This window comes from Saccopteryx leptura, chromosome 3 (assembly GCF_036850995.1).
Source record: "Saccopteryx leptura isolate mSacLep1 chromosome 3, mSacLep1_pri_phased_curated, whole genome shotgun sequence".
Lineage (NCBI taxonomy): Eukaryota > Metazoa > Chordata > Mammalia > Chiroptera > Emballonuridae > Saccopteryx > Saccopteryx leptura.
In genome coordinates, this window is record NC_089505.1 from 137,306,397 (window position 1) to 137,319,756 (window position 13,360).

The 13,360-nt window shown below is 41.2% G+C and overlaps 1 protein-coding gene across 2 annotated transcripts in view; it reads left to right on the forward strand.

Moving 5' to 3' along the window:
* The window catches only part of PGM1 (phosphoglucomutase 1), an 80,540-nt gene that overhangs the window by 30,251 nt on the left and 36,929 nt on the right, over window positions 1-13,360 (forward strand). The window contains exons 1-2 of one of the 2 annotated variants that reach the window (XM_066376463.1): window positions 6,807-7,260; window positions 12,595-12,757. In XM_066376463.1, coding sequence (XP_066232560.1) covers window positions 6,961-7,260; window positions 12,595-12,757 — 463 coding nt within the window. In that variant the 5' untranslated portion in view covers window positions 6,807-6,960. Of the gene's footprint in view, window positions 1-6,806; window positions 7,261-12,594; window positions 12,758-13,360 lie in introns of those variants that run through there. The other variant, XM_066376462.1, reaches the window with a different exon arrangement.

Below are 13,360 nucleotides of genomic sequence, written 5' to 3' on the forward strand. Positions count from 1 at the left end.
ATGCAGTCAGTACTATTTTATTTTTTAAAATCTCTTTAAGAGATGTAATTAAAAAAAAACTGGAGTATAATTCATATATGTCATTTTATTAGTTTTAGGTGTACAATATAATGACTTGATATTTGTGTTGTGAAATAGTCACTCCCATGAGTCTAAGTAGGTACTATTTTCAATCCCCATTTCAAAGATGAGAAAATGGGGGCCCCAAGAATTAAGTAATTTGTCAACCAACTAGTGAAGGGTAGTCTTGCCAGTCTTTTGCTGTTTCCTGAGGTTGCTCAGAGGTGAAGGGAGCAGGTTCCCTGGGTGGGACAGCAGCAGTGGGGCCTGCCTTGGAGATGGCAGATGGGGACCAGCCCCGCCCAACACACTGTCACTGACAGTGACAGAAACCCAGTCAGACTGCGCTGAGTCACCAAGGGGTGGTATCGTAATGCTAGAGGCGTGTCTCTTGAAAGCCAAGAGTGGAGGGCACAGGGGCATCACCAGAGCCCAAAGTGGGAGTGGCCCAGGCAGGTCCTCTGTCCCCCTGTCTGTCTGTCCCAGCACAGCTGCCTCATCTTCTCTCTGCTGACACGCTTGTCAGTAGAAGTTGGTGGGTTTGTGTGTGTGTGTGTGTGTGTGTGTGTGTGTGTGTGTGTGATCTTGGGTATAACAGGCAAAACTTTGAGAGTATTCAAGTTGTTCTCATACAATCTAACAATGATAACAGCAGATACTTGGGCAGGGCATCCTATGCTAGCCCGGGTTTTAGAACTTTCTGTTTATTACCTGATTCAATGACTGCAACAGGTGACATGGGGGGGGGGGGACTATTATTCTTGTCATTTTTATAGATGCGGCAATAAAAGCACGGAAAGCTTAAGTGAAGAGTCTGAGGTCACATAGCTAGTGACTGGCGGAGCTGGGCTTCCAAGCCTGTCTCTCTGGCCTTAGAGTCCACTCCCTGAAACATTACAGCAAACTGCACACATCTGATGGTTTAAACTTACATATGTGGTACATTCAGTGTTTTCCTAAATGTTCCAATAATGGTTATAGTTTTGATAAAATTCTCTTACTTCCTTAAACTTAAAATCATAAGTCAAAATACGTAAGTTACTCAGGCTACACATTACATATTGGATTCACAAGCCTAATCTGTTCAACTAATATCCCATATGCTCTAATGTACTTAAAGTATCAAATATACTTAGATTATTTCCAAACTTATTGCAAAAATATTAATACTATAAGTTTGATTTATTTTTTCTGTGTACTATGGATTTGATTTACTTCATCTGGCCTATACTTAATTCTAAATCTTTCTATATTTAAAAATTCCCACTTCAAAACTATTCTCTCACCCCAAGCAATTAGGAATTACCTTTCCAATTGAATTAGGGGTGACCTTGTCAGCTGTCTGAGGTACATGTTGGCCGGAGATCTGGATATGGAACCACTCCAGTCCAGAATGGCAGTGCCAATTGGGAGTCTTGAGTGGCTTGTATCCAACCACATTCCTAATTCTCGGTCTCATGAATCTGCAGATGCTACCCTCTCAAGTAGATTGATCTAACCTGTTTTCTGCCTGATTCTATTCTGAATTTTTGTCCAATTCTTTCCGTATATTAGGCCCCAAACTCTTAGAGATGACTAATGACCAAGAGTTGGATACTGCACAGCTCACCTGTGTTCTCATGTATTGTCTGGCTGTCAGTCATAATTCAATGGAGATTCTCATGACACCACTGTCCCTGTCCCAAAGCTCCTGGACTTTCCTGTCTTCCCAGGTTAAGGACTAACTGTATTTGACTAGTACACTTTTGTGTCTTAATTCTAGATTACTAGGAGAGAAAATATGACTGATTCAGCTTTGGTTAGGTGTCTGCCCATGGTGAATACGGTCTGGCATCAGGGTCCTGTAGAATCAACATGGCCCCGGGAATCTACTGTTGTGGGGTGGCATGGGGCCAGTTTATGGAGAAGACAGGGAATGAGTGGAAGACACGACATGGAGAAAGGGTCAGAGGAAAGAGAGATGTTGGGTAGTGTCTTCATATTGGAGCAAAAGAAAACTCAACTGGGCCAAGGGCTTAAAGCTCAAGTCTCATGTAGGACGAGGAGCAGCTCTGGGCAGGATCCCACTGACTGGGGAGGAAGGGGTCCTTCAGAGCCACCACAGCAAGGAGGGCATCCTTTTTGCAAGTCTTGGCTAATCTTTTTCCAGTCTCGACTTTTCCAAGCTATTCAATGCACCACCAGAACCACTCAACTTTCCAAAAAATATATGTTTATATTGCTCCTGCTTAAAAGTTTCCATAGCCTCTGATGCCTACAAAATAAACTTAAGTGCGCTTTGTGGGACTCTATAATCTCACCCCAACTATTTCTATAGTTTCACCCCATCTCTGCAACCTTTCGAGAGCCACAACTGTACACACACCTCTGGGACAGTGCCGGTGCCACCATGCAGTGATGGCTCATCTCTTGTACGAAATTCTTAAGACCCAAGATCCATCCTCCTTTTTTTCTATCCCCACCTCCCTCAGAATGAAATTTTTTTTATCATTTTATTGCATCATTTTGTAGTTCTCAGAAGCTTTCATAGACATTCAGCAAGGTCATTTTCACAAAAGCTGAGGCAGGTGTTATTTTTCCAAAAATGTCTTTTTGGATCTGTAGAGGTGGAGAATCTGAGACTCGGGAGTGAGGGGCTCTCTTACACTGAAAATTTGCTACAGGCCAGACACAGTACTGCCTGTTTTCACATATGTTTACTGATTCAATTCTCAGAACAACCTTGAGCATTATCTCCATTTTACAGACTCAGCTCATTTGAGTAATTTGCGTAAGATTGTGCTTCCTCTACCTTCTAGAGTCAAAGGGTTGAGAGCCCTGCCTGTGTCTGGCTTCTAAACCTATGATCTTTGCGTTCTTCTGCAGTGTCTACCCTGGGTGTGGCATTTAACACAGGCTTGCTTACTGGTGTACATGATAACTGTTACCAGCGTGTGTGTCCTGTCCTGACACCCCGAGCAGTCAGAGGCTGGCACCTGCAGCCAGTCACAAGCTCAGGCCCCCAGAGTGGGGGGGGGGGGTGTGTCTGGTGATCCCTGCTGCTTTTAGCCCAGTTAGCAGCTTCTTTCCCAGGTCTTGTGCCTAGAGATAGTGTGAGCAGTTCCACCCTCTGTGCGCACTCCTGTGCCACTTGCTAAAGAAGAACTCTTGGTGTGAAGAGGTGAACCCACTTAGTCCTTGGGTCCAGCCTTCCCATGAGCCCTGGGACATAGTAGTTAGCCACCCAGTAAATGTTTATTGATGGCAAGAAAGAGAAAAAAGAAAAAGAGAGAGAGAGAGAGAAGAAGAGAAGAGAAAAGAAAAGAAGAGAAAAGAAAAAGAAAGCAGGCTTGGCCAGTTTACCGTTTCTGCTGTATTGTACTAGGAAGGCATCATTGCTAATCAGCATGGGAGCCAGGGTCTTTGAGAGGCCGGGAGCGAAGGGGTTCATAACTCTGCCATTGAAAAATTGATTGAACTCAAAACCAGTATGAGAGTTCCTTGCCTGAAGGGAGTAATCCTTAAATCCCCCATATGGATGAGATATAATTTGTGTCATTGTGAAGGAGTACTGGCAATGTAGGCGAATTCATTAGGCCAAATTGGGCTCGCTATGCTCGACAGTAACGTTCCCGAAGATGAAGTTCAACCTTTGCTGCGGAGCTGAGACAGATGAGTTTCTTAATAGCTGCCCCACTTAGTCTGAGCGTCTTTGGAAGCTTAATGTTTTTAATGCCTCTCCTCTTTTTTTTTTTTTTTTTACCACACTTCACAGTCCATCTAACATTGCTGCTTCTGGTAATATTTTTATATGGGGTTGAGTACTTTAGTGTCCATAAAATTATGACTCAGGCCCATTTTTAGAATAGAAGCTTTTCTAGGGCAAGGATTATGTCTTTTTGGATCTGATTTTGCATATAGACACATCCTATCACAGACATATGTAGTTGCTGAAAACGTTCTTCTGTTTTGGGGTACAGACTCTTTCCTTGGAGCCTTAGATTTGGTGTGCACTTAAATTGCTGGGTGTTCATTGACATGTGCACAAGCCATAAGGAATGGGAATCTTCCCAGGCTGTAGGTGGCACATACTCAGGGATGGAAAATGCCCACAGACATTACCATCCAGGGGGAACGCTGGGTTTACCTACGACCTCCTTCCACAGACATATATCATCTCTCAATGCTCAGGCACTGCTATCTCTTTCCACTTGTGTTAAATAACTTTTTCAATAGAAAGATGACCAACTGGGGAAGCAGATTTAAAAATCTTGTAATGGAGAGGCAAACAAATGAACTCCAGGGTGGCATATCAGGGACTTGGAAAGTTAAGACTGGAATTGCATCAGCATTATTGTTTGCAATAACTACTTTAGAAACATTTTTTTTTATCTTTTAAGAATTAGAGTATTGACATTTGGAAGGCTTTCTATATCAGTCAGTTTTGAGATAGTTAGAAACTGGCACTAGGCCCAGGAGCAGGCTTAATTGTAGAAAAGTGTACTTTACAGCAGTTACAATGGGAAAAGGTATTTTTAGAAACGAGTTTTGGTTCACACGGACACACTGATAATCTGAGGTGTTCTAGTATCTGATGTGGACAGAATCTTCAAGAAAGAAAACCAGGCATTGGCCATTCTTTGAAACAAGATCTGTCGTTGGATCTCAGGCTGCAAGTGAACCGACTTTTATGCATGTATTGTTTTGCGTTGACTATTTTGAATTTGCATACTTACGCCTTGGTTCCTCATAACTTCTCATTTTATGGAATCGATTAACCACAAACTATAAATAAAATAAAGTGTGGGGGTTAAAGCCAACAAAACGTTATTCTTCTAGTTCTCGCTTCAGAAGGAGCATTATCAGAATGGGGCGGACCACTAGCAGAGCACATACTGGGCTGAGTGGGAGGAGAAGCTTTGGTTGGGGATGTTGGAGCACCCTTGTGACCAACTATCCCTGACTCTACCCTGGAGTTTCAAGATCTCATTAAGAAAACTACCAATTATGTGGTTGGTTGCTCTGTTATTCCCAATGAAAAGATTATTGGGTTGATATGTCATGAATCTGGATCTATTAAGTATGTCAAGACACATATGCTGGCCTAATTTGCAAGCCTATCTAAAACTAGAGGAAACTTGGCACCAAACTTTAAAAATATGAATTACAAAAGTGCATTGTAGAAAGCTTGGAAACCAGTGGGGATGTAAACTGTGGATAAAGCAAGCTTACTTCGTAAATTAATTTCTAAAGAATTTTAGTTTTAGAAACTATAATAGGAAACAAAAATAAGCTTTAGAAAGTCATTATCTTTTAGCCAACTGGTTTTCAACTGAACAGCTATATCTTGTGAATTATATTAATGTTATGTCTCAAGGTCTTCCCTGCAGAAGGGTCAGCCCCATTTGTCATTTAAAGGAGAACAGGCTCCCTTGCCGATAGCCCCTTTCTGCTCATGGGGCTGTTGGTTTTGCTGGCCCTGCTCAGAGCAGACCTGCGACACAGGCTCATCATGTGCCAGAGAGATGACAGCCTGCTGCTCTCAGCACTAGCTTGCTTTTGGACTCCACTGAAAATCTAGAAAATATTCAGATTTTGTTAGTCAATTGGTTATTCATTTTTTTACTTGAAAACCTTGATTCCTCAGTTCATGTCACACTCTCCAAACATGCGGAGTCACTAGTCCTGGTTCACTTTTTAAGCATCTTTAACAAGTCTATCAAATCTTTGACAGTGGAACTTAATTAATAATTTTTGCTGAACCAAAGAACACACATGCATGGTATTTAATAAAATCCACTTAAATTAAATAGATTAATAAAATCTCAGGGATCAAGTAGGGTTGGATATCAAATTTATTCAGGTGATGTGTTTTAAAAACATTTTAGGTTCTTCAAATGCAGTGGGCTTAAACTACTTCACTAAAACTTTTTTCTTAAAAGTCAAGTCTATTTAAAACTGAGAAAATTAAAACACAAAATTTAATCTTATTTTTTCATTATATTTTTTTCAAATTATAACTCCATCAAACCCCATGCACTTAGAAAAATATACTCTCCCCCACCACAGCCCTGCGCCTCGGCTCACATTCTCAGGGACTTGGGCATCTTTATCCCCACTCTTCCATAATGACCAACAGCTTGGTCATTCATGGCATTTGGAGGTATCTATTCTTATAGAACTGAATATTATTTTGTGAAATCCTTGGTGGTCAATGAATAAACATGTTCTGTTAAATTATTTTCCCCCTTCTAACTGGGATTGCATATTGAAAGTAAAAAATCACCTGGGTATCAAAATGACGGTAACGCAAGAAAACCGGAGGTAACCGAGATCCTTCACTTCCATTTTAAGATTGACCTTTAACTTGCTAGATGACGTGGAGTAAGTTTAGCTTCAGATGGCCTTTTCAGTGACGAATGCCCAGAGAGGCTCTGGTCTAAGGGGTGTCAGGAGCGGAGGGAGCTGCCCCAGGGTGTCTCGTTCACGAACCTGCTTCTTGGGTCTGCACTTGCTCTGTCTCAGCCTGGGCTCTGGGAGTGGAGTCTGGCAGCCATCTGGTGTTTGTAACTGAAGTCTGCCGCATGCAACACCCTTCGGAGCTATCTCCGCCCTAACGGGTCGTGTGGCAAAAATAATTGAAGGGTGTTTGGCTTGGTTCTGTGGGCAGAAGTGTCCTCATCAAAACAACTTTGAAGATCTGCTCCATGAGTGGGTGTGGGTGGGCGTGTGGCCCGTAAGTTTTCACAAGGGGCGACGACAGCAAGGAATTAACCCAGCTTCCTCCTTGAGAGTGATTGTCCAGACAAGACCTCTGTTAGTTATTCAGACACCGTTGCAGCTTCAGGTTGGACGGACTATTTGGTGGACGCTTGGCTGCTTTCTGGATACCTTCACCGAGCCAAGTAGTGGAAATGAAAGATGAGTGATTTTGATGAATGGATTTCTGGGAAATACAGGAAAATGGAAGAAGGTCCTCTCCCTCTGTTGACTTTTGCTACAGCTCCCTACTATGACCAGAAACCAGGAACTAGTGGATTACGGAAGAAAACCTATTATTTTGAGGCAAAGCCATGCTACCTGGAAAACTTTATCCAGAGTATATGCTTCTCCATAGACCTAAAAGATCGCCAGGGATCCTCACTGGTGGTTGGTGGAGATGGGCGGTACTTTAATAAATCGGCAATAGAAACAATAGCACAGATGGCGGCCGCCAATGGGGTTGGTATACGATAAGTATTGTTATGTTTCTGACTCTCCACATAACCTCAACTTTGCAGAAATATACAGAATTACAAAGATTTGTATGTGATATACACCTCAATTCTACTAACATCCAGTGAAGTTTCATTGTGACTTCAGAGATTAGCTATTGTGAAAATCTGCTGAAATTACATGTCACATTGGAATATAGGAATGTAAGTTTGACTTCTTATATGTTGTGCTGCTTGGACAAGTATCTGTTGCTTTTTAGACATATAAAGTGCACCCCTAGAGTTTAGCTGTCTTATCTACATTCTAGCTACAATAGTTTTAAGGGGGCTCTCTATCCTTCATAAGAAGGCTCTAATGAGTGGAGAGAGGAGGATTTTGTTTCTTTTCAATGGCTTTCTTGTTGAGGTGCAGTCACTTGTCAAACAGGAAAACAAAAGCCAGGGCATGCTGTTGTTTATGAATCATAGTAGTCATGCAGAAATACTAGGAGGGGCTTGGAAAATGTTAGGTGTGAGCCTTCCAAGAGGACCTGTTACAGGGGAACCTGCTTATAATGACCTTGGACACAAAGAAGCCGTGTGCAGTGACTTTGTGCAGCAGGGTAGAGATAATAACTCCTGTAAGACTATTATATAAGGAGGCTGTGCTAATGCTTTGCATCATGAAAAACTGTGGTGGCTGAATTAACCAGATCAGAAGGAGTCTTGCACCAGAAAGCACTGATCTTGATAATCTAACAATTTGCACAGTCCCACTGATTTATAGAAAGGTGGGCATCAGCACATTGCTGTTTTTGCTCTGCACATTCCTCTGTGAGACCAAAAAAATATATTTTTTAGTGTTATAGGTGATAGTTAGCAATAATTTGGAGCATACAGTCTTTTAGTACTCATAAATTTTAAGAATCTTTTGTGTTTCCTTTCTGGAAGTGATCCTGTTTCTGGGATCATAAAATTTGGCATCGCCATCAAATGTGTTAAGCATTCATTTTCAGTCTATTTTAATCATATGCCAAACAGGTGTGATTGCAAAGCCAAATTAAAAAAACACACACACTACCAAATTAAATTTTAAAATGTTTTTAGATCTTATTGATTATATAATGCTAGGTTCCCTTTATACCTACTTTCAGAATCTGAATGCCTTTCATGTAAAAATTGCTGATAAAGCACTCAAGTATGAAATTATTATGACACATACACATTTTTTAAGGTAATATGTGACATGCTGTAAATTTCACCTTTAAGGAGAGCTGCAAAGGGAACATAATTAAGATGCTTTTAATCTTTTGAAAGAGAATGAATGGAACATTATTTCTCCGCATATATCTAGATTGTTGAGTGCATCTGGTACACTGTCCCCTTTGCTGTGATATATTTGGCTTCATTTCATTTTTGTGTGGAGCTGAAGGATGTGGAAGAGGTGGTAGGAATGTATAATTCGGGTAGACCCTGTAGACTTTCTCAGTGTTACAGTCTGAAGGTTTGCTAAATTATATGTTTAAGTGATAATAATTGACTAAATATGGTAACTGCCTATTTGTTAGAGCTGTGGCAGTGCAAGCAATATTTTTAAGTCTCTTCAAGGGCATTCTTTATTAAAAGTGATGTTGCCTTTAAAGCAGTCATGCTACCCAACTGAATTACTTAAAACATTTAGTGGACCAATAAAGCACTTTAATCTGGTAAAGTCTATAAAATCCTATATAGCTTGATAATCTTTTTTGTTTTAATTTATTTATTGGTTTTAGAGAGATAAACGTCGATCTGTTCTCGTATGTGCCCTGACCAGGGACTGAACTTGCAACCTTTGTGTGTCAGGATGACACTCTTAACCAGTGGACCTCTCGGCCAGGGTTTCTTTTTATAACATATCCTAAATTCTGACTCTTTTAACAGCCCTTCAATTGTTGCCAGAACTATAGGGAGAAAATCTAAAAGGAAGATACTCTATTTTGGTAGAAGTCAGCGTTCCCGCCTCACCTTTGTCAATATGCACTCCACCCATGAGCCAGTTCTTTGGAGGGTTCTTCAGCCTCGTGAGCTGCGTGGAGGTCATTTCATTTTTTTTTTCTCTTCACTGCGCTTTTATCTGGTGCATTTCTAAATTATAGAATGTAATGTATCTTTGTTGGAAGTTTCCCTTTGATTTTGTTTGCATAGAGCTATATGTAGTTACAGGGAATGTTAGTGTATAAAATAAAATATTGGTGGGCCCCATTTATAACACCGATCTCTTATACATCCCCAGAGCTTTCAACTTAGAAGGATGTTTAGAAATGAGACTACAACTTGTGTCTGAGACTAGCATGGCAAACATGAGAAAACACCAAGCTCTAGTTTCAATTAAAAGGAAAATTTCAGTTTTCTCCCTGTCATGTGTGACTATAATTCGTGGGCTAACAGTGAGGTGTCCAGCATGGCAGTATGACCGAGGCGCTGCAGCTGGGAGCAGCAGGGGAGGGGGGAGGGCAGGAAAGGCTGTTGGATGAGGACTTGCAGTGCCAGGCAGACGGAGTTATCTCTAAGTTGGTAGACACTGGGGAGCTAGAGAAAGAGTCTTCGTTAGCATTTTAACCACTTATAAGTGCACAATTCAGTGGTATTAGTTACATTTACAATATTCTGCAACCATCATCATTATCCCTTTTCCAGAACTTTTTCATTATTTCGTCTAAAACTCTATCCCCACTAAACACTAACTCCCCATCCTCCCTTCACCCCCAGCCCCTGGCAGCCTCTGATCTACTTTCTGTCTTTAAATTTGCCTATTTTAGATACTTCATAAATGGAATCATACAATACCTGTGTCTGGCTTGTTTTACTTAATATAATGTTTTCAGGGTTCATCCATATTGTAGCATGTATCAGAATTTCATTCCTTTTTAAGACTGAGTAATATTCCTCTGTATACTGCATTTTCTTTACCCATTCATCTATTGATAAACATCTGGGTTGTTTCCACCTTTGGTTATTGTGTATAATACTGTTATGAACATGGGTGTATCAGTCATTTGTTTGAGTCTCTGTTTTGTGTCAACACCTAGAAGTGGAATTTCTGGATCATAATAATGGCACAGGGAAGACTTTTGAGTAGAGAAGGGACACAGAACTATAGTTTAGAAGATGAACTAGGTGAGCTTGAGGAGGTAGGATCTGTTCAGCCAGTATAGAGCAACGGGCGCACAGCTGGGAGAGAAGCAGAGGAAATTGAGTCAGGAGCTGTTACAATGCTTCAGATTTTCCTCAAGGCAGGAGGATAATAGAGTACTATCTCCCCAATATCAAGTTGAGGATCAATATTCCTGAGGGTGATTCATATGAATGAGTCTGCTCTGGAAGGGAATATTTTGGCCAGCTCTACCTCTTCATGGGCCCAAGAGAAAGAAGCTACTAAGGACTTACCTTGCTTCTATCTCTTTTTTATTCTTACCTTCTGTCTTGGACCATTACTGAATGCAGATCTCACCAATAGGAATGGTGGAATTAAGTGGTGATTTGGGTAGCATAGCTTAATATTCATGTATCAGTCTCCCCTTCCACACTAAACACATATAAAATCTAAGTAAAAGTCAGTATGCTTGATGTGGAAATAAAATTTCCAGATAACTCCACCAGCCACTCCAGCTGATTAAGTGGCCATCTCTAAGCCTCTCCTATTGAAATGTTAGAACTCCTCTACCATAGGCTTTTATTCTCATCAAAACCACACCTGGAAACTGCTTGAAGTGTAAGATGTTACCACTCCCACTGTATTGAGTCAGAAGTTTCCATGCTTGTCCCAGCCATTGCCACTAGATACCATGCGACATTGCCTTGCCATCTATCCCAGTGCCTACCATAGCCCTGTTCCATAATTGCTTGTTATTATTGTTATTATTGCTGTTAAATGGATGTAAGAATGAACAAAAGGGCAGGATCATGACAACCCTTGACCTCAGGTGCTTCATCAACACAATAGGAGGAGCAATTGTGAGAATGAATTGGAAGCGTCCTGGGCTGTAGGAAGCACTCTACAGCTCAGTAATAATCGTTACGTTTGATCTCACACCATTGTCAGGTTTCTCTAGTTTATAAAGGACCTATTTACAGCTCCTAGCCTGGTTGTTACTACTTCCTGAGGAAGGCAGGATACAACCAAAATATCAGTATAACAAAAATTGTTCAGAGATAGACATGAAAGCCAAGAGGTGACTGAAATTGAACCAGCTGCTTCCTGACAGGTGGTTGGTGGTAGAGGGGTGGAATTGTAAGGCCTGTGGGAGGGCGATGATGGGAGGGAGGCGAAGGTAATAGTTCAGGAGAAACTTTCCCATAGGATCCAGGTATCTTGGCATGTTCACCATTAGAAACACATCTTCTACTATCAAGTCATTTCTTCAACTATATTTATTTCTGGTGGGGCAAAAGGAAATAACAAATGGGAAAATTTTAAAGCATTCCTCTCCCTTTCTTCTCTCAGAAGGGAGAATGGAGGGAGGGCTCAAACTCTTCTCTCTCTCTCTCTCTTTCTTTCTGTGCATTATGGGTCATGTTGAGACACATATAAATTACTATCATTTTAGTGAAGGAAGATTTAGGAGCTGTGTTGATACCATCCTTGAGAGATGTGGGAAGGTGAGTTAAGAACACAACAAAAGTGCTTACCTGTAGCCCTTGCATGCGGGCAGTTATGATGGATTACCTACCAGTAACTTCCAGCGTTCCATGCCTTAGGCCCGGGATGTGACTCAGGTACACCCTCATGTGGCATTATATTAAAACCCAAGCTTGACTGGACACATAAATTATAAGATATGTTTAGTAACATTCTTCATATAAAGTTTGCCCTTTTTACTTTTCCAAACATTTTAATTTACAGATGTCTTCTCTTTGGGTTAGAATTCCTTTAACTAGCTGAACTTATATTCTCCCAATGTAGATTGAAAATATGATTGAATTAGATAGAAACGTGGGTTTTCTCACATTCTTTCAGTGTATCCAGATTATGAACCTGGTTTGGAAAGGCTCTGTTTTGAGTATCTTATATTTTCTTGCCAGAGTCCTACATACAGTACCCCAGATCATACACTGTTCTAAAACTGTAAAGTCCCAAAAAACTATCTGAAGGAATGGTGTTGTTCAAAAATAATGATTCTATTTCAATAACAATATTATCCAACAATAATAATATTCTACTTAGAAGAATAATAACAACCATCCAAATTGTAAATGTTTATTAAAAACATTTCCTGGTCTAACGGGGTATTTCTTTGTTCACCTGCCTGCTGTACTGGTGTTTCTGTGCACTAGCCCTGGACTTACTGATGTTGAAGTGTGTGCTCTGGATTTTTTCTTCTAGATTGGTCGCTTGGTTATTGGACAGAATGGAATCCTCTCCACCCCTGCCGTCTCCTGCATCATTAGAAAGATCAAAGCCATTGGTGGGATCATTCTGACAGCCAGCCACAACCCTGGAGGGCCCAATGGAGATTTTGGAATCAAATTCAATATCTCCAATGGAGGTGAGTGAGCTGTCATTTTGAGGATGGTCAATATTATGTTCAGTAGGATAAACCAATAATCAATGGCTTAGGATGCCAGGGTTCTGGTTCAAGTCCTTGGCAAGGGGCTTCTTTGTTTCCCTTTGGTGGAAATGAAATGCTTCTCATTCTGCTGTACCTGAGCATGAAGAGCCGTGCACAAATGGTCATTCACATGATTTTTTTTTTCCTTATTTTTTTTACATGAGAGAGTGACAGGGACAGATAGGAAGGAAGAAAGAGAGAGAGGGACAGACAGACAGGAAGAGAGAGAGAAGAGAAGCATCAGCTCATAGTTGCAGCACCTTAGCTGTTCATTGACTGCTTTCTCATATGTGCCTTTACCAAGGGACCCCAGCTGAGCCAGTGACCCCTAGCTCAAGCCAGGTCCCTCAGGCTTCAAGCCAGCAATCTTTAGGCTCAAGCCAGTGACCATGGGGTCATATCTATGATCCCACACTCAAGCCGGAGGACCATGCTCAAGCTGGAGAGCCCGTGCTTAAGCTGGATGAGCTCGCACTGAAGCCGGCGACCTTGGGGTTTCAAACCTGGATCTTCAGCATCCCAAGCTGATGCTCTATTTAT